General features: G+C 44.1%; 1 protein-coding gene across 3 annotated transcripts in view; it reads right to left on the reverse strand.

Moving 5' to 3' along the window:
- Nucleotides 1-1,505: 1,505 nt before the first annotated feature.
- LOC139373564 (collagen alpha-1(XXII) chain-like) overlaps nucleotides 1,506-19,519 on the reverse strand; it is a 78,546-nt gene continuing 60,532 nt past the window's right edge. For all 3 annotated transcript variants that reach the window (XM_071114224.1, XM_071114226.1, XM_071114225.1), the window contains 33 exons: nucleotides 19,415-19,468; nucleotides 18,958-18,999; nucleotides 18,474-18,506; nucleotides 17,502-17,555; nucleotides 16,614-16,667; nucleotides 14,896-14,949; nucleotides 14,754-14,807; nucleotides 14,555-14,608; nucleotides 14,256-14,360; nucleotides 13,419-13,463; nucleotides 12,729-12,806; nucleotides 12,591-12,626; nucleotides 12,385-12,483; nucleotides 12,107-12,142; nucleotides 11,881-11,994; nucleotides 10,399-10,452; nucleotides 10,118-10,225; nucleotides 9,896-9,949; nucleotides 9,634-9,687; nucleotides 9,382-9,435; nucleotides 9,114-9,167; nucleotides 8,974-9,018; nucleotides 8,273-8,326; nucleotides 8,124-8,177; nucleotides 7,741-7,794; nucleotides 6,108-6,179; nucleotides 5,872-5,907; nucleotides 5,678-5,722; nucleotides 5,406-5,585; nucleotides 5,150-5,216; nucleotides 4,851-5,033; nucleotides 4,521-4,598; nucleotides 1,506-4,308 (listed from right to left, as the gene is read on the reverse strand). In XM_071114224.1, coding sequence (XP_070970325.1) covers nucleotides 4,115-4,308; nucleotides 4,521-4,598; nucleotides 4,851-5,033; nucleotides 5,150-5,216; nucleotides 5,406-5,585; nucleotides 5,678-5,722; nucleotides 5,872-5,907; nucleotides 6,108-6,179; nucleotides 7,741-7,794; nucleotides 8,124-8,177; nucleotides 8,273-8,326; nucleotides 8,974-9,018; nucleotides 9,114-9,167; nucleotides 9,382-9,435; nucleotides 9,634-9,687; nucleotides 9,896-9,949; nucleotides 10,118-10,225; nucleotides 10,399-10,452; nucleotides 11,881-11,994; nucleotides 12,107-12,142; nucleotides 12,385-12,483; nucleotides 12,591-12,626; nucleotides 12,729-12,806; nucleotides 13,419-13,463; nucleotides 14,256-14,360; nucleotides 14,555-14,608; nucleotides 14,754-14,807; nucleotides 14,896-14,949; nucleotides 16,614-16,667; nucleotides 17,502-17,555; nucleotides 18,474-18,506; nucleotides 18,958-18,999; nucleotides 19,415-19,468 — 2,352 coding nt within the window. In that variant the 3' untranslated portion in view covers nucleotides 1,506-4,114. The remainder of the gene's footprint in view (nucleotides 4,309-4,520; nucleotides 4,599-4,850; nucleotides 5,034-5,149; nucleotides 5,217-5,405; nucleotides 5,586-5,677; nucleotides 5,723-5,871; nucleotides 5,908-6,107; nucleotides 6,180-7,740; nucleotides 7,795-8,123; nucleotides 8,178-8,272; nucleotides 8,327-8,973; nucleotides 9,019-9,113; nucleotides 9,168-9,381; nucleotides 9,436-9,633; nucleotides 9,688-9,895; nucleotides 9,950-10,117; nucleotides 10,226-10,398; nucleotides 10,453-11,880; nucleotides 11,995-12,106; nucleotides 12,143-12,384; nucleotides 12,484-12,590; nucleotides 12,627-12,728; nucleotides 12,807-13,418; nucleotides 13,464-14,255; nucleotides 14,361-14,554; nucleotides 14,609-14,753; nucleotides 14,808-14,895; nucleotides 14,950-16,613; nucleotides 16,668-17,501; nucleotides 17,556-18,473; nucleotides 18,507-18,957; nucleotides 19,000-19,414; nucleotides 19,469-19,519) is intronic.

Here is a 19,519-nt window from a genome sequence, read left to right on the forward strand (position 1 = left end):
CTTGTTGTTGTTTTTTCTAACAATGTAATAAACTGTTTTGTTTGGGAAATATTGCACATCAGAGCCGTGCGTTGTTTGTGAACAGCTACCTTTACCTTTAGGGAAGCATTTTAGAACAAACCGTCCGTCCATTCTTTTATATTGGCCCTCCAGGGAAGATATAACATGGCATTTTTCATGGTATCCAATAGATAGTTACAGTCTTGTCCCATCACTGCAACTCCCGTATGGACTCGGGAGAAGCAAAGAGCCATGCATCGTCTAAAACGCGACCCTGCCAAGCCATACTTAACCCGGAAGCCAGCCGCACTAAAGTATCAGAAGGAAAAACCGTACACCTAGCTACCGTGTCAGAATGCATGCACCCGGCCCACCACAGGAGTCAATGGAACGCGATGGGACTCCTCAACTTCCCGGCCGACCAAACCCTCCCCTAAGCCAGATGGCACTGGGCCAATTGTGTGCCACCTCATGGATCTCCCAGTCACGGCCAGCTGTGACAGAGCCTGGGATCGAACCCGGATCTGTGGTGACGCCTCAAGCAGGTGCCTTAGACCACAGCGCCACCTGGGAGGCCCAAAATACTATGACAGCTTTGTGACTTTCAGCATTACCATTTGAGAGCTGTTTGTGACATCATGATTACGATTGGAGAGTTCTATCTGTTGAAGCTGTTACATCCAGGGGATGGACCAAGACCTCCAGGGGACCAGTTTGATCAGTTTTTGTTACAAACGTCCGCAGGGTCTTCCAGTCCACCGTTGCCTAGTTACTGAGGAGTGTCAACATCCCATTCTCTGAGTCTATACACCAGAGATTCATTTATTGAGTCAATATGACCTTTAGAAGGTTGCTGGCCGTTGGCTGAAACAGGAAAGTGTGCTACTGCAGGCTAGAACTAGCCCCCTCCTCCTCCACCTCTTCCTCCCCCTCCTCCTCCCCCTCTTCCTCCCCATTCCCCTCCTCCTCCTCCCCACCCCCCTCCCCCTTCCACCCCCTCCTCCTCCTCTTCCACCTCCTCCCTCCTCCATCCTCTTCCTCCTCCCATCACCCCCCCTCTCAACGGCATCTATTTGTCTTCATATGTCTAATCATGGATCTACTGGCATCTCTTAGAATAATAGGCGATAGGTTGTCCATAAAACACTAGCATACCAAAAGTTGCACGATGGATCGTTTCAGAAAAATTACAATTCTGATTAGCAATAAAAATTGGTTCGATATTTTACAGAACTGCCAATTGTGCATGCTATGCAAATGATAACGGGAGAACATTTTAAACTGAGCGATTACTGTGCATTTCAATGGGTCTGTCGAAGTTGCGATTGACATTCAAAAAAAGCAATGAACTTGTCATATGGCTGCAGGCTCTACCGGTAAATTAGCTGGTAATATTCGACATTGAGCAAAGAGGTTAAGTAGGAAACCTAACAATTGAGAATTCAATTCATACCAGCACTTATAAGAGGACACAGAAAGATTACTCACAAAGGAAAGCGAAAGCCTTTTTCTAAAAAAAAGATCTGTTCCAGTCTTTATTACAACATGATAGAGTACATAATACACCTTTCCAATACATACAAGCATACCAGCCACTAATTTAGGATATTTTAGCACCATTCTTTTAGGATAAACAGGTAAGGATTACCATCGTAAAACCATTTTTAACATTCCACATACGGTAAGCTACTGGTACTTCAAACTGTGAATAATTTAACAGTATAATTAACAAAAACTCTAAATCAGTTACATACAGTTGGTTGTTTTGAATTATCACAAATGTATATGAAATGAGGAAACAAGCCAAACATAATTAGAAACGCACACCTTCTGCATCATTTTCTATGGGGAGCACTGGCAGCAAACACCAGACATTCTAATGTTCATATCCATGGGCTAACAAGTTTTTCCATTTACAAAACCATTATGTTACTATTATATTTCTCCTATTTGGCATTCTGAAATGTAATTCATAACGAAGTCCACACATCTTCACTGTGATGTGGTAGTAAAGTGTACGCAAGTCAGTGAAGAGCATACTGTCTTTGTTCCTTTGACTGCCATGGATCATGAGGCAGTTTTATAGGCTACAGTACAGTGGGCAATGTAGACACTGTATGTTTAGCTATAAATATTCAGGAGAGCACCTTGGAAGACCTTCAATGAAGTGACCGGAGGTACAGATGGCCAAGCAGTGTTTTCACTGTGGGTGTTGGCTTAGGTTCTGGAACCCTGTGGCTATTGGCCTGGGTTCTGGAACACTTTTGGTGTTGGCCTGGGTTCTGGAACACTGTGGGTGTTCTTACTGTGTTCTAGAAATACATGCTGGATCCAGGCTCACATCCATGTAAGGCCTAAAAGACAATATATCTATTTTACTTTATTGGTGATCTGATGAACATTTCGGAACCTCAATATTGATGTCTTACATTTTTTCAAGCCAAAATAATTCCCCTAGAGTGAGCAGTGAGTAATCTATTGTATTTTTCTTACTGACTCTCCCTCAACTCATCTTGTGAGTTTTAGAGAGGGTATAATTGGTCCACCAGGGACATGGGATGAGTTATGAAAGACATCCTACAGACAGAATACTCACTGACTTTACCAATCACAAAACAGGGAAGAAGGAACTCATGTTGTATAGCACTTAACGATTTAGTTAAAACAATATCTTTATTTGAGTCACTGTGTCCATGGCCTGCCTGTGCCACAGAGGGACTGGCTAATAAGCAGGAGGAAGTGACACGTTAGAGAGAACGTAGCGTGATACCAGGAAACAAGCAACGTTTGAGGAACGAGTGGAACAAAAGCGGTTTTAATACCTTCTCTCTCCAGACTGGTTACTACTCTGTGGAATCACCAGAGACATTTAGATAGAAACGAAATGGGAAATGTAGTTTTCCTTTTGTAGTTTAACATTTCCCTTTGAAAGTCTTACGAGTCTTATCTACTTAAAGGCCTTACACGCATTCATGAAGTTGGATTCCCTTTGGAGGAACAATGAACAAACACTGTACAATAGGTAATTACATCTGTCACAAATTGTTTTGTTAGATTAGATTAGATTGTAATAAAGGTCAAGATAGTAATTCTACAGATACCCAGAGAATGTGAAAGTTCAGTATTCACCCTGTCCAGTACTGGTGGCCCGTCTCTCATTATTCAAGACAATTGCACTATTAGAAGCTTACAGGCAAGGCAAACAAAGTATGTAGTCTTTCACCACCATCCACAGCCTCATTAAAGATCTGTCCATGAAACTTAATATTGACATTTCAGATTGTGCCTCATTCAGGCCAATGTTCCCTTCCCATCAATATAAATAACTTGACTGGATCACTACCAGTTGACTCCAGAGGAGCTGCCTACTGCTGGATCAATGATGTGGCTACCGACTGAATGGGTTGAATCTGATGTTAAACCCATACCAGACTTACGACTGTGTACGTTGGGAGACTGACAACGCTATTATGGTATAAATGGCCGTTCTGGAACTGTGGTTCCATCTTTTACCAGACATGGGTAGAGATGATATTTGTTTTCTTTGAAATAGTTTTGAGCATTTGAGTGAGCCTGCCTAAAGTGCCAGATCGGCAGGGTTTCACTTTTGACGACTACTCCATTGGTTCCATTGTGCCAGGCAAGTTCAATCAAGCAAAAACAAATCCTATTTGAACCCAGGCCCAGTAAGCATGACTGGGTCTTTTACATGGTCCTTCGAGCCGGATAGGAACAATGGCAGTCTGTCTAAGTTGAACAAATAACGTAATTCTTGAAGATAACATTACCAAATATCAGACACAAACCAACCCTCCACACCCACTTCCCCTGGTCATTTCACCCCCAACCCTCACAACAAAAACATTCTGACCGGCAGGCAGGCAGAACACTTCTCTCGAGCTCCCTCCAAACTAAGGAGATATATTTTTATAGAAAGAAAAGTTCTTGGTTCATCCTGACACATCCCAGTTCATAAATAGCTGGACTTGTAGCTCTCTAACTGCATCCCAAATGGCATCCTATTCCCTTTATAGTGCACTACTTTTGACCAGAGTAGTGCACTATACAAGGAATTGGTTGCCATTTTGGAAGCAGTTAGTGTGTCTCTGTCTCTTTAAGTCCCCTTGACGTTCTTGGTGTGGGGTCGTGATCCCAGACTAGCGTAGTAGGCACACTGGGAGGGGTCACACTGTCCTGGGGGTCCGCTGGGGCCTGGCTGGCCATGGGGGCCAGGATTCCCTGGTTCTCCCTGAGCTCCAGCCGCCCCGGGCTGCCCGTCCTTACCATAGCCTGGTATACCTGCTGGACCTAGGGGGTGGAGTAGCAAAGTCACACTGAAGCAACTGCTGCTTTCTTAGGAAGTTCAAGTGTCAGTCACTCACCCCACTCGTGCTGGATAGTGCATAGTTTAGCAACTACGGATCTCAAGATGGACACAAACAAACATCCATTTAGAATGATATTGTAGTAATAGAGACATTCCATTGATATATTGCTGTACTAGATCAACAGTACTGTACCTATAGGACCTGATGGTCCAATCTCTCCTCTCTGTCCAACCCCGTCTTCTCCCTTGTCTCCTCTGGATCCTCTCTCACCTGGACGGCATAGAGATGACAGACAACACTCACAATGATGTTCTTACAGACAGTGTCTAAATCAAGACCACCAAAGGTACCTAATATCAATGGTTGGTGTAAATGTGTTTTGTGGAAACCTGAAACCTCTCATGTAGTGGTTTGACAATATCACACTTTTTAGTCTTATGCTCTCACATTGTCTGTATATCTGAACCAAGAAATACAGTATGTGTGACCAATAACAATGGTTCTTCACTTTGGATCAGTTACCTTTAGGACCCATGGGTCCCCTCATGCCGTCTCCTCCATTCTGCCCTGGCATGCCAGGCTCCCCTGGGGGTCCGGGGCGACCGTGGCTCCCGTCTTTCCCCGAGGGGCCTGGAGGTCCTGGCCGACCTGCCGTGCTCTTCACATGGGCCGGCTGGATCTGGGCCATCAGGTACGCCATTTTGTCTGGAGGTGGGACACACGGACACACACGATTAGGACTTGCACAGCTCATATGAGGTCAAACATACATTGCAGATTGCACTAATGTCCCATTGTCCCTAACAATACACCAGTCTCACCATCTAACGCTTTAGCTAGTTCCTCCTGGATCAGCCTTCTCATTGTTTCCAGTGATGTTGACTCTCCCTGTTGGAAGGAGAAATTAGCATGTTTACGTCATCGATTTCCAGATGTCTGTATTATTTTCTATAGCACTTTGACTGTGACTGGATATGAACCAGAGTATATTGTAAATAACAAGACCGTTAACCTGCTGAGCTAAAACCTGGCGGTTAACTCTGGGGAGCCATTGCAAGTATTCAAGTCACTACTCACTCGTGGTCCAGGTTGTCCGGGGTTTCCAGGTGTTCCCTGAGGCCCGGTAAGTCCCACCTCTCCTGGGGGCCCGGACATACCCATCATCCCTGTGTGGCCCTTACGGCCTGGGGGCCCCGGGTTACCAGGCATACCTGGATCTCCAACAGATCCCTTATCTCCCTTCCCACCTGAGTCGCCCTACAAAGACATCCAACAAAACACACTCAGAGACAATATAAACAATGGTCTATTTATGGTCTGTGGTTGGGCCTGCTCCTGTATGTACTCACCCGCTCTCCTTTGACTCCACGTTCTCCTGCTCTGCCTGACATACCCTGTGAAACAGACAAAAGAGTTTGTTTAGTGTGTCGGTGGCAAGACATCTCCCAATCCATGTTCCACATCATATCCATTTCATAGTGTAAAGATACTAAAAGTAGCTGATGAAAACGAACCAATCAATCAATCACTCAACGGTTCTTACCTGTTTTCCCTCTGGGCCGACAGGACCAGTAGGACCCTAGATAGATAGAGAGACGGATGGAAGAGACGTTTAAGTAAAAATAAATTTGATCAAATCAGAAATGCTTGCATCACAACTTGAAATCCTCTTATGGCTGAACATCAACTCAGACTGTTCCAACATGAAGGACTAAGAGGTGTAGCAACAGTAGCTTAGCACACTAGTAATGACGTTGAGGAGCAGGAATCGCTGTTTACCAAAGGTCCCTTTGGACCACTAAAGCCTGGTAATCCTGGGTTCCCAGGGTCTCCCTTGGCTCCAGCGGGACCCTGTAATACACACAGAAACACGGGGACTTTCACATGGCGTAGTCATACTGTAGTTGAACAATCAAATCAAATTGTATTTGTCACATGTGCCGAATACAACAGGTATAGATAGACCTTACAGTGAAATGCATACTTACAAGCCCTTAACTAAGAACGCAGTTTTAAGAAAAATACACTCAAAAACCAAAAACAAACAAAGAGCAGCAGTAAAATAACAATAGTGAGGCAATATACAGGGGGTACGGATACAGAGTCAATGTGTGGGTTCAACAGTTAGTCGAGGTAGTTGAGGTAATATGTACATGTAGGTAGAGTTATTAAAGTGACTATGCATAGATAATAACAGAGTAGCAGCAGCGCAAAAGAGGTTGGGGAAGGCACTGCAAATAGTCTGGGTAGCCATTTGATTAGATGTTTAGGAGTCTTATGGCTTGGGGGTAGAAGCTGTTTAGACTTCTCTTGGACCTAGACTTGGCGCTCCGGTACCGCATGCAGTGAGGTAGCAGACAGAACAGTCTATGACTAGGGTGGCTGGAGTCTTTGACAATTTTTAGGGCCTTCCTCTGACGCCGCCTAGTATAGAGGTCCTGGATGGCAGGAAGCTTGGCCCAGTGATGTACTGGGCCGTACGCACTACCCTCTGTAGTGCCTTGCGGTCGAAGGCCCAAGCAGTTGCTTTACCAGGCAGTGATGCAACCCATCAGGATGCTCTCGGTGGTGCAGCTGTAGAACCTTTTGAGGATCTGAGGACCCATGCCAAATCTTGAAGCTCTCAACCTGCTCCACTATAGCCCCGTCAATGAGAATGGGGGCGTACTCAGTCCTCCTTATCCTATAGTCCACAATCATCTCCTTTGTCTTGATCACGTTGAGTCCTTGCACCACACGGTCAGGTCTCTGACCTCCTCCCTATAGGCTGTCTCATCGTTGTCGGTGATCAGGCCTACAACTGCGTAATTGGAAAACTTAATGATGGTGTTGGAGTTGTGCCTGGCCGTACAGTCATGAGTGTACAGGTGGGGGCTGAGCATGCACCCCTGAGGGGCCCCCGTGTTGAGGATCAGCGTGGTGGATGTGTTGTTATCTACCTTTACAACCTGGGGGCAGCCCAGCAGGAATTTTAAACAAGGAGCAGGAAGTTACAAACAAGGCGAAATAACAAACAAAATAGCACGGTTGGTTAAGATCCCATAAAAAGGCAGCCACCCTTTCCGGTGCCATTATCTCACAGGCAGCACTACTCGTTATAAGGGACTGGGTGAGATTAACCTGACGTTTAGCTTTCAAACATTCTTATGAACGTTGCTATTGTTGGAGGTAAATCTCCTAAAAGATCTTGCAGTGGAAGACTAAACAGCTGCAAGTGATTAATATTCATATTTACAAGGGCTTTGTGGGGCTTGATCTAGCTGGCTGTGGAGTACCAGATACATGGTAGAGGGAAGCTGCTGTGTTCGCGAAATACAAACAGCATTTCACTGCATGTGCATGTTTCTGTTTTCACAGAAGCGATGTATGCGATGTTAAGAGCAGTTAGTGCTGTATATAAATAATCACTCACAGGAGTACCAGGGGCTCCGGGCTTTCCTGAAGGTCCTGGTTCACCAGGTTTACCCTTGAGAGAGGTTAAGAGGTAGAGATGGAAGGAGGGAGGGAGAAAGAGAGAGGGAGAGAGAGCGAGAGAGGTAGAGAGTGAGAGAGAGAGAGGTAGAGAGGGAGGAGGTAGAGAGGGAGGTAGAGGTAGAGAGGGAGGGAGAGAGTGAGAGAGGTAGAGAGGGAGAGGGGGAGAGAGAGGTAGAGAGGGAGGGAGAGAGGGAGGGAGAGGGAGAAATACAGACAGACATTAGTGTCACTTTCTATCAACCAGGTTGTCATCGTGCTAAGCCTGGTGTGCTCTGTGTCAGCAGATAAAGGCTTGTCAACTGCAGTGTAAAGGTGACTTACATTCTCCCCTCTCCGGCCAGAAAGGCCCTCTGGTCCAAGTGGTCCAATATTACCCTTCAAAAACAAACACAACGCATATATTAGTGAGACATTCCCTGTATGTTGATAATTACAGAGTTATGATTGGCTAAATTCATGTTCTTACTCACGTCTTGGCCAGGTTTACCCTCCGGTCCGCTACGGCCTTCCTTTCCATCTTCACCCTGATTGGTTAAGGACAGAAATATATTAATCAATCAATTTACAGTAGGCCCCTCTTTTCCTAATTTAGTTCTATAGAAAATGTTTTGATTATAGCTATAGAAAGGGGCTCCAATGGTCAAATTTATGGGGATTAGAGGAAAACCTCCAACGCCTTGACCTTGATGGCCTGGATGTACGAGTCTGGGGTCAAGGCGAGACACTCTTATACAGTACGTACAATGTGTTCTTTAAAATCCATAGGTTGACGTGGAGGTAGAGAGGAGTCAATCCAACATAATCCTCTGTCTTAAGAGAGGTGTTCTGGTGATGCACTTGGGCACTTGGTCCATCTCGGTCAGAGAAAAGGCTGGCGGGGATGTGAGCCTGGCACTGTGATTCAGTGCCTCAGTGGTGTCTGTAATGAGGCATGCCATTGGTCACACTATACTGAGACATGCTATTGGTCACACTGCTGTGGCAGATATCGTATCCTAGAGCTGAGAGCTGAGTGAGATTTAATAAGAGTAGGCATGTGTCGCAATTTTGAGAGTGAGATGATTTGAGCTTGACAGACCAGGGAAGATAGAAGCCCACGTTCATATTCAACACTTTATGGCCTAGTCATCTAATGTGTTGACTATTGTGACATGGGAGTCAAAGGACTGACCTTTGACCCTGGTGGTCCAGGCTCTCCTCTGTGACCCTTGAAGCCCTGCATGGAGATAATCATCAACATGAATACTAGTGAAGTTATATTTGCATTAACCACACAGTTAAATAATCCTCCCCACAGTTTAAGTTCCTCACAGGCATTCCCCTGAGTCCGGGTTGTCCCTGTGGTCCTGGCTCTCCTTGTTTACCCTGAGATCACACCACATGGTTAGATTACACACACCAATGGAATTATGTGCATTAAATATGCAGGGGACACATATTGTGCCATGTATAGCCAGAGACCATTATGACTGATTATGTACAGAATGTATCCCTGGAAATTAAGCCCTAATTAGATATACAGTACAGGACATACAGAATATGTTGGGAATAATATCTTGGCCATATCATGTGTACTCACAGATTCTCCTTGTTCTCCTTGGCGGCCATCTTTGCCAATTTTGCCCATTTGACCCTGTGGAACATTCAGCTTTTAGAATTTAGACTTAATTTTCAAACTGTTTATTTACAGTCCACTCCATAAGTTCCACGTATGTTATCATGGTTAGCTTGAGATAGAGGTAGTACTAGTATTGTCAGTATCAATAATATTGTATGTCTTCAGCAGGTCATTTCTACTCCTTCACAAGAGTTTATCAACAGCGTTTCTCACCATTAAGCCTGGTAGACCTGGTGGCCCCTGGATTCCCTTCATCCCCTCCTTGCCCTGCAGGGTGGAAACAGACACAAGATAGTTCCACAGATTCAACCAGGATAAATCAACAACAACACAACCATGATTAATGACCTCTGCCAAAACAACACTCAGCCCAGTTGACCTATATGGCCAGCCAGTGGGACGAGGCCGATATTAAACTGATGACATGTAGTGTAATATGTGGTCTGAAAATGAAACACATTGACAACATCCTGACTTTTTCTCCAGGGGCTCCTGGGGGACCGATGGGGCCGGGTTGACCGTTGTTACCCTACAGAGAGATGAAGAGGGAAGAGTCAGAAAGAACATTCATCCTACTGCAATGACCATAGGAGTTGGCAATACAGCACACAGGGATGTGAGACTAGACTACTAAATAGAAAAGATGGTGGCCTATGGTAGGCACTGGTAGTACCACCAGGCAGGTACATGTACTCACAGGATTCCCCATGATGCCAGCAGCACCGGGGTGGCCAGGGGGTCCGGTGTGGCCTATTTCACCTTTGTCTCCAGGCCCTCCTTGGGGTCCTCTATCACCTTTCACACCCTGTAGGACAAACAGCAAATAAATAATGCATATCACCTCTGGCCACTGTGTTGTATAGCAAGGGACATAACAGACACAAACCACTAGATGTTTTCAGGTCTTCAACTCAATAATTTATGTTCTATGGAAGGTAAAAGTGTATGGGTAATAATCGGGTGTGGTTGAGGACTTGCCTTTTCTCCGTTAGCTCCTGGGGGTCCAGAGGTTCCGGCTGAGCCTGCCTGGCCCTGCAATGACAATGACGCAGACACCATCAGTTCCTGGCTAGCTAAAGTTAATCTCTCTATATCTCTCTTTCAGGTCTGTCTGTCTTTGTCTCTCACCCTGGTTCTCCCTCTCTCTCCCTCTCCAAAAAGACCATCAGCAGCCCTGTCTCCAGGTCCTGATCATTCACTATACCCCCCAGACGACAGGAAGCCTAACGATGCTGAGAGAGCCAGTCTCATACCTTCCCACCACTTCAGTCAAACACAGTGTGATGGATACAGGAGACTCCTCGCTATTCTCCTACGCCATTGTCTGAGGCATGCTACTTCTATGAAGTTAAATAGACCCTATCCTGAAGAAGATTTATTTAACTCCACTTCCTGTCTGACTGACGTGCCCTAAGTAAACTGCCTGTTGCTCAGGCCCTGAAGCCAGGATATGCATATAATTGGTACCATTGGAAAGAAGACAATCTGAAGTTTGTAGAAATGTTAAAAATAATGTAGGAGACTATAACACAATAGATATGGTAGGAGAAAATCCAAAGAAATACCAACATTATTTTTTATTTTTTTGAGAGCCCAAAGTTAAATCCAGCTCCCAGATTGCAATTCCTATGGCTTCCACTAGGCATCAACAGCCTTTGTTCAAGGTTTCAGACTTGTTTCTTCCAAAACGAGGAAGAATTCTGAGTTTTGATACAGGAACAAAGAGTTGGAAATCAGTCTGTGCGCGCACGATGAAGAGGACGCGCACCTGCTAATATCACTTTTCTATTGAACATACTTCTTTCCGTATGAAATATTATAGTTTAATTACATTTTAGTGTACCTGATGATTAAATATAAACATATTTTGACTAGTTTTAACAAAGTTTAGCGATAGCTTTTTGGATTTCTTTCTCTGCAGTTGAACGAGTGGATTACTCAAATCGATGGCACCAACTAAACAGACTTTTTGGGATAAAAATAAGGATTTTATCTAACAAAACGATACTACATGTTGTAGCTGGGACCCTTTGGATTGCAAATCAGAGGAAGATTTTCAAAAAGTAAGTGAATATTTCATTGCTATTTGTGAATTTATTTTGATGTGGGGTGCCGTCCCCAAACAATCGCATGGCATGCTTTCGCTATAAAGCCTATTGTAAATCGGACAATGCAGTTAGATTAACAAGAATTTAAGCGTTTAACCGATATAAGATAATTGTATGTACCTAAATGTTTAATATCCATTTTTATGATTATTTATTTCATTGCGCGCCCTCCAATTTCACTGGAAGTAGTCGACAGTCCCGCTGGCGGGCCGCCTAGCCATAAGTTCTCTTTGTAGTGTTTAGAGTCTGAAGAAGTGCTATAGAGAGGATCCTATTATTCCTATTAATGATTCAGGATGTGCCTTTATCATACAACAGATGGAATAGCATGGTGCTCTGACTTTGTCCTTACTTGGTACCCGTCCTGTCCATTCTTCCCTGGGGGTCCAGCTTGTCCCTTGTCCCCTGGTGTCCCTGGCAGACCAGGCTGTCCCGGGGCTCCGGCTGGGCAGTCTGAACACACATCCTGAAGGACAAGGAGAAACACTGAGTGATGAAAGAATCCTTCTGTCTCAGAATACACTGTATCATCAAAGATGGAGGAAACAGTACTATGGTAACAGCGCTCTCCTCCTTACCTTCAGATTCAAATCCGACAAGTCTGCTGCTGCTCCCTGAAAGAGATGGTTTATATTAGTTTGATCCATTATTATACAAAGGTTGATTGGACTGATTTTCACATTATTTGTTTGAATACGTCCTCATAGGTGTTCCATCAGTGCAGTGAAAACGAAGGTACAGTATAGTGAAGGTACAGTATAGTGAAGGTACAGTATAGTGAAGGTACAGTATTTGGCCTGAGTTTGCAGTGTTGTTGGGACGTTTCCAACCCCATTTACTGTACTGGTCAACTTACTGGCTCTCCTGGGGATCCCTTCTCTCCTGGTCGTCCTGGTAAACCATTGTGTCCAGCAGGTCCCTGTGTACCAGCGACGCCTGACAGACCTCTCATGCCCTGAACCAGGAAACAAACAGCAGTCAGTTGAACTTTTCTTTCAACATTACTCAGTTCATGTTTTCACATGGACTTTGTCACTCTAATTATGACAAAAATGTTTTTACCGCCGGTCCAACTGCACCATTTGGCCCTGAAGGTCCCTGTAAAAGATAAAGATGTTCTCAATGTTCAAAATATGCTGCAAGATTGAATGTGTGTGTGTGTGTGTGGCGTGGTTATGTGTGTAGAGTGGTTGTCTATACCGGGGGTCCAACTTTGCCTTCTCCTGGAGGACCCCTGTTCCCTGGAACCCCCTGAAGTCCCTGGGATCCGGGTTGGCCCTGGCACACACAGACAGAACCTTCGTTACCATCCAATAAGACACCAACAGAAGCTTGGTCACCATCTAACCAGTGTCTTCTTAATGCAATCGCCAATACTCTCTGATGACGTTGCTGTACTATCGTAATGTTTGGCTCGGAGAGTTCTGCTATGCTGAGCAGAGTGATTGTTGATCTCTGCAGGTCTTGGCTGCTCAGGCAAGATACATCACATGCGTGTTTATTTCTAGCAACAGAGAATCCAATCTGAAGTTTTAGTATTCAGTGTGGTGGTTGTAAAGGTGACCATGGAGGATGGTTTAACAACTACAGAGATGTAATCAACAGAATGTGCGTGCAAGGCCTTGCACTATCCTCAATGAATTACTCTCTCTATCCCCCCACCCCACTAATCTCCTGCTCCCAAAAACGTTGTTATTAAATCAGTGTGTCAGTCACGGTATGGTGGTCAAAGAAAATTGCTTTTGTCCAACCAAAATGGATTGTTTTCTTCCTAAGCTAGAGAAAAAGAAAACCTTTTTGTCACCAGAATCACTCCAGGCTTCAAGGCACTAATGTTTCTCTCTACCCCTCCCTCCCTTCCACCCCAACCCAACTTTAAAATGACATTACCTTCTGGCCGGGCTGTCCTTCAATTCCCTGCTGTCCAGGATCACCCTGTAATATAATATCACACATAACACTATTATGAGCCCGCTGGCTGGTCAAATCAAACACTTGGCATTTAAAGTCTTACAGAATAAAATACATGGTCCTACAGTGCCCTGGACTAGGGTAATAGAAACCAATGAAACACATAGGATAATAATCACTATGTATTTGTGCAAATAGTGTACTGTACTGGTGTGTGCATGAGGGCTATGTGTTATGTGTTATAGAGCAGCAGCTGACAGTAGTAAAATGGACACACACACACACACAGCACATGTCCTGCTGGGTTCCTTCATTAGTTGAATGTGATAAAGCAGAAACGGTGTATGTTCTGTTTGTTTGCTTTCTCAGCGTTATCACCATATGTTTGTGGTGTAGAAAATGAGTAAAAAGGTTCCAGGTCAAACCGTTGGCATAACTGTATAATGCAGGTTGTACCGCACTAACGTAAGCAGTCATACTGCAGTATGGTTGTACTTAAATGCATGTTGATTTATGTACATGTGCAGCCAATACTCGTACAGGATGTGAATGGCTTTTAATTTGGAACCCCAGAGCCTGAGATCTTAATTTCCTGAGTGGATATGTGCCAACAAACTCTGGTTCATATTTCTTAGAGTCTGGATAACAATTTAGATGTGTGTTCATTCTGTAGTCAGGACTTTTTCCTGACTTTGCCACAAGACCATGCAAAACTCTTGACCTTGGTTATTGTGGTCACACAGACAGGAAAAACTCGAGGTTTGAACGTAACAATGAGGTTTGAACGTCTTATACAGTGACGTTTCTGTGTCTTACATTCTGTCCGTCCTTGCCCTTCCCGGGTAGGCCAGGGGGTCCTTGTATGCCTGTATCTCCAGGAGGGCCTGGGGGGCCACCACGACCCTCCTTCCCCATCTCTCCCTGGAACACACCACACACAGGGAGATGAGCATAGCATAGTGTTGCATAGCATAGCTTAGTCATTCACACAGCACGAGTTACAATAGAAGGCCCCTAGGACACACGAGTTACGGGTTACAATATGATGTCCCTAGAACAACACATTTGAGATCACCTGTTTTTCCATATAGCAAAGCAGTGATAAGGTTACTGACCCTCTCTCCTCTCTGTCCAGCTATTCCAGGTGGTCCAATGGTTCCAGGGATGCCCTGTGTCATAGACAGAGAGAGAAGTTCAGGGCACACATAAGGTCAAAGGTTAGTTTAAAGCATTAGGGATGTCCTCGAGCACCAACACACAAATTCCATATGTTTAAAATATTTTTGGGCTGTCATTTTCACAAAATGAACCTACCACATTGCCAGGCAGTCCACGGGTACCCTGTGTACCCTGCAATCCTGGAGGACCCTGGAATAGAAACAAGGCTTCATTCACAACTGTCTATATGTAATAGTATTATCAGACAGATATGCAGCAGTAAGGTCCCAGAACTTACAGGCTCTCCTTGTCTCCCAGTCTCCCCTTTAGGGCCAATGTCACCTTTAGGTCCCTGAATTGAAGGGGATAACCAACAAGGTTATGAAGGAAGCGGAAATCATTCAGTATAATATGTCAAATTATGTCGAGGTTTGATTTCTATTTTCCAATGGAGGACACCTTATGTAGGTCCTTTTACAATCCGTGATGAAATTCGACAATATAAAAACAATGATTGAGCTCATAGCGAATCAACTAAATGTGTTGAAAATGCATTAATTTGTCTAAGTTTCTCATTAGACATGAACAGAATATATCAGCGATTCATATTTCCTGCAACTTTCTGAAGACCAGAATGCCCCTGTCTGTGTGCGTGCAGTGTCTACCACTTTCTATAAACTGGGTGGTTTGAGCCTTGAATTCTGATTGGGTGAAAGCCGTGGTATATCAGACTGTATACCACGGGTATGACAAAACATTTAGTTTTACTGCTCTAATTTCTTTGGTAACCAGTTTATAATAGCAATAAGGCTTCTATGGGTTTGTGATATATGGCCAATATATATTTTTTACATTATTTAAAATTGAACCTTTATTTAACTAGGCAAGTCAGTTAAGAACAAATTCTTATTTACAATGACGGCCTACCCCAAACAAACACGGACGATGCTGGGCCAATTGTGCGCTGCCCTATGGGACTCCCAATCACAGCCGGATGTGATACAGCCTGGATATATACCGCGTTGCGTCATGCCTAAGAATAGCGCTTAGCCGTGGTATATTAGTCGTACACTACACCTCCCCGGGTCTTATTGCTTAAGTCTAGCCGTTAGCGATGATGCCAAGGAAAACCGTCTTCTCAATTAAATGTTAACTACAAAGTAGGCTGTGCTTACCTGGCAAAATGCTATCATGATTATTTGCATCAATTCAGGGTATTTGTTTTGAAAACTCTACCATCATATGAGCGCTACAAAAACACAGCTAAACAACAGCCTCTTGCTAGGCGCGCACTTGAATTAAAGGGTCACTAAAATGTCTTAGAATTTTGCCCTGACCTCAAAGATGGCCTCCTGATGTGGTTTAAAAAGCAACTTAACATATTGATTGCCATGTGTGTTTTTCTGTTGCTCATTAGAAAAATTAGATTTCAGTCTTAAAGGAGTGTTTCCTGACCAATTAATGAAGTTTGTCCCCTATGAGACTCTGTAGATGCAGAAGTCTATTTAACCTCCTCAAAATCCCAAGAATGAATCTAAGATAACTCAAGAAATATGTCATTGATTTTGATGTTTTTGCCGAGGATGTTTTAGTTGCGCAATTTTACATCTAACTAAGGAGTTTGATGCAGTATTTCTCAAGTAAGGAAATGGTGACGTGTCTGTCTCAATGTCTATGCTATTGGATAAAGAGCAATCACTGCAGCTGTTCACCACAAGGCCTTAATTTACCCTTTGTGATACATGGATGTTTAAAACTTTGTCTTAGACGAGACTGACTTTATAACCAAAAGTATCCTGTTTGCACTTGGTAGTAAAAAGCAGATCACTTTTTCTGACTGCTATGGGCCGTTTCAAAGGGATTCGGTGCTTTTTAAAAGCAGTCATGCGTTGTACAAAATGGTGTTAGGCCAAAAAAATGTACCTATTTTATAGGGCCCTTATGTTATTGTCTACATCGGTTGTGAATAGATGAGTGTCCAAATATAAATAACATTTGATTGACTGAAGTCCTTACCTGTGGTCCGGGCAGTCCCGCAAAGCCTTGTTCACCAGGCACTCCTCGTTGACCCTTCACACAACACACAGGTTAGTAACATCCCCAGAATGGTGTTCAACATCAAACAAATGATTCCGTATTTTGCAATGCCACATGATTCCTTTCAAAGCGAACAGTGTCCATCCTAGTGGTAGAGCACTGTAACTGCAGCGGTGGTGTAAAGTACTTAAACACAAATACTTTGAAGTACGACTTCAGTCGTTTTGGGGGGTATCTGTACATTGCTATTAATATTTTGGACTACTTTTACTTTTACTTCACCACATTCCTAATGAAAATATGTACTTTTTATTCCCATACATTTTCCCTGACACCAAAAAGTCCTCATTTGAGTGCTCAGACAGGACAGCATTATGGTCCAATACACTCACCTATCAATATAACTCATTGTTCATCTGATCTGCCTCAGATCTGGAGGACTCACTAAACACAAATACTGCGTTTGTAAATGATGTCTAAGTGTGGGAATTTGATGTATAGAATACACTTTGACTTATGACAATTGAATACTTTTTTCCACCACTGTGCATAAGTACATTTTCAACCAGAACTTTTAGACTTTTAATCAGGTAGTATTTTACTGGGTGACTTTCACTTTTACTTGAGTCATTTTTCCATTAAGGTATCTTTACTTTTACTCAAGTATGACAGTTAAGTACTTTTTCCACCACTGAACTGCAGCATAGTTGATGTCCATCTGACACTACCACATAAAGGGGGCACTTTCATCGGCTCGCATCTCTTTTGGCATCCAGTGGAGAGTTTGGAGAACTGCTGATTTTCCCCAAATGCAGCCTAATGTTACTCCATTGGAACTGTAGAAGGCTCCTTCTATTCTGAACTCACAATATCTCCTGGATTCCCCTGCTCTCCCTTTTCTCCTCTCTCTCCAGGTGTTCCCTGGGGAGAAAGAAACAGGATAAATGCACATCCAGGTTGTGTAATATTTCTGTATAGCAATACGTGTTGTGTACAGTTTCTAGGACTGGCGACAATCAACTAAAGCCTACATAAAAAATGCATTGAGGACCTCCCGGGTGGTGCAGTGGTCTAGGGCACTGCATCGCAGTGCTAGCTGTGCCACCAGAGACTCTGGGTTTGCGCCCAGGCTCTAATGCAGCTGGCCGCGACCGGGAGGTCCATGGGGCAACGTACAATTGGCCTAGAGTCATCCGGGTTAGGGAGGCTTTGGCCGGTAGGGATATCCTTGTCTCATCGTGCACTAGCGACTAATGTGGTGGGCTGGGCGCAGTGCACACCAGGTGCACCAAGTGCACAGTGTTTCCTCCGACACATTGGTGCGGATGGCTTCCGGGTTGGATGCGCGCTGTGTTAAGAAGCAGAAGCAGTGCGGCTTGGTTGGCGCATGGCTTTCGACCTTCGCCTCTCCCGAGCCCGTACGGGAGTTGTAGCGATGAGACAAGATAGTAACTACTAACAATTGGATACCACGAAATTGGGGAGAAAAGGGGGTAAAATTAAAAATTAAAGAGAATTTTAATTTAAATGCCTGGAGAAAATGTCTAACACAGAGCAGTTTCTAACCAGCAAGGTCACACCAGATCGACTTCAGTATTCATTGTTTCTCTTGGTCCCCAGGATGTTGAGAAATGCCTTCAATACCATTCACTAGGGGCTACGCGTGAGCCAATTATATCTAGTAGGCTCATCGCATTAAAGCACACGCTCCGGCTCTGAGGATTGTGGGTTAGGTCCCAGTGCTGGGCACTTGTTTTTCTGTTTTAACCCTATCCCCCCGGACAAACGTTGAATACTGAAGGGAGACTGTGAGATCTGGTTCGTTTCTACAGTACTTACAGGCTCACCAGGCTCAGGGATAACATTGGCCACCTGAGAGAAAAACAGAGACAAGTTAGCCAACAAGCATCTTCAAATTATAATCCATTTTTCCAGGAAGTTTTTTGTTTGCTTAGTTGTACATGGATCCAAATGTTTTATTGTTTTGATATATGCATGACAGAAAGATGATTCGGTTCACAAACATGTCAATTTCCACTGTTCGAATTTACTACAATACATTGTGTCCTTCCCTGAGTTATTTTACAGTGTATTAATATCAGTAGAGGCTGCTGAGGGGAGGACGGCTCATAATAATGGCCGGAATGGAGCAAATGGAATGGCATCCAACACCTGGAAACTATGGAAACCATGTGTTTGATACCATTCCATCAATTTCGCTCCAGCCATTACCATGAGCCCGTCCTCCCCAATTAAGGTGCCACCAACCTCCTGTGGTTAATATGGTCATTTGCACCAATCAACATCCCTCTACTTTACTCACATTTCCTGGTATTCCTGGAGTTCCCTTGGGTCCCGTGTCACCCTGAGGCGACACACACACACACACACACACACACACACACACACACACACACACACACACACACACACACACACACAGTGTGTGAATGTTAATTAACTCATTACAAAACACTAGTCCTGGTGGTCCTTAGTGAGACAAAGTGAAGAGGAAGTCTCTGTGACAAACACACTCTCGGATACAAGCAGCAAACATCTTTCATGCAGCAAACATAGCTTTTAAGCTAATAACCATGCTCATCCAATCACTTGTCAAGCAAAACACACAGCAACAAGAATCTTGTTCATTGTTACTGACTGTCTAGTAATGGTAAAGGTAAGAGACTGTACGGCTTTTAGATGATGTTGTGACATACAGTAGCTAGCTGTTTTACATGAGTCTTTGTGAATCAATGTCTCATACTGTATCTCTGTCTTACCTTGTCACCTTTGTCACCCTTTGGCCCGAGAGAGCCGCCTTGTCCCTGGTCACCCTAAAAAAGAAAACACAAGACACAAACAGGAGCATAGTACACAAGGGAATT

The sequence above is a fragment of the Oncorhynchus clarkii genome, chromosome 18, assembly GCF_045791955.1.
Source record: "Oncorhynchus clarkii lewisi isolate Uvic-CL-2024 chromosome 18, UVic_Ocla_1.0, whole genome shotgun sequence".
Taxonomy (NCBI): domain Eukaryota; kingdom Metazoa; phylum Chordata; class Actinopteri; order Salmoniformes; family Salmonidae; genus Oncorhynchus; species Oncorhynchus clarkii.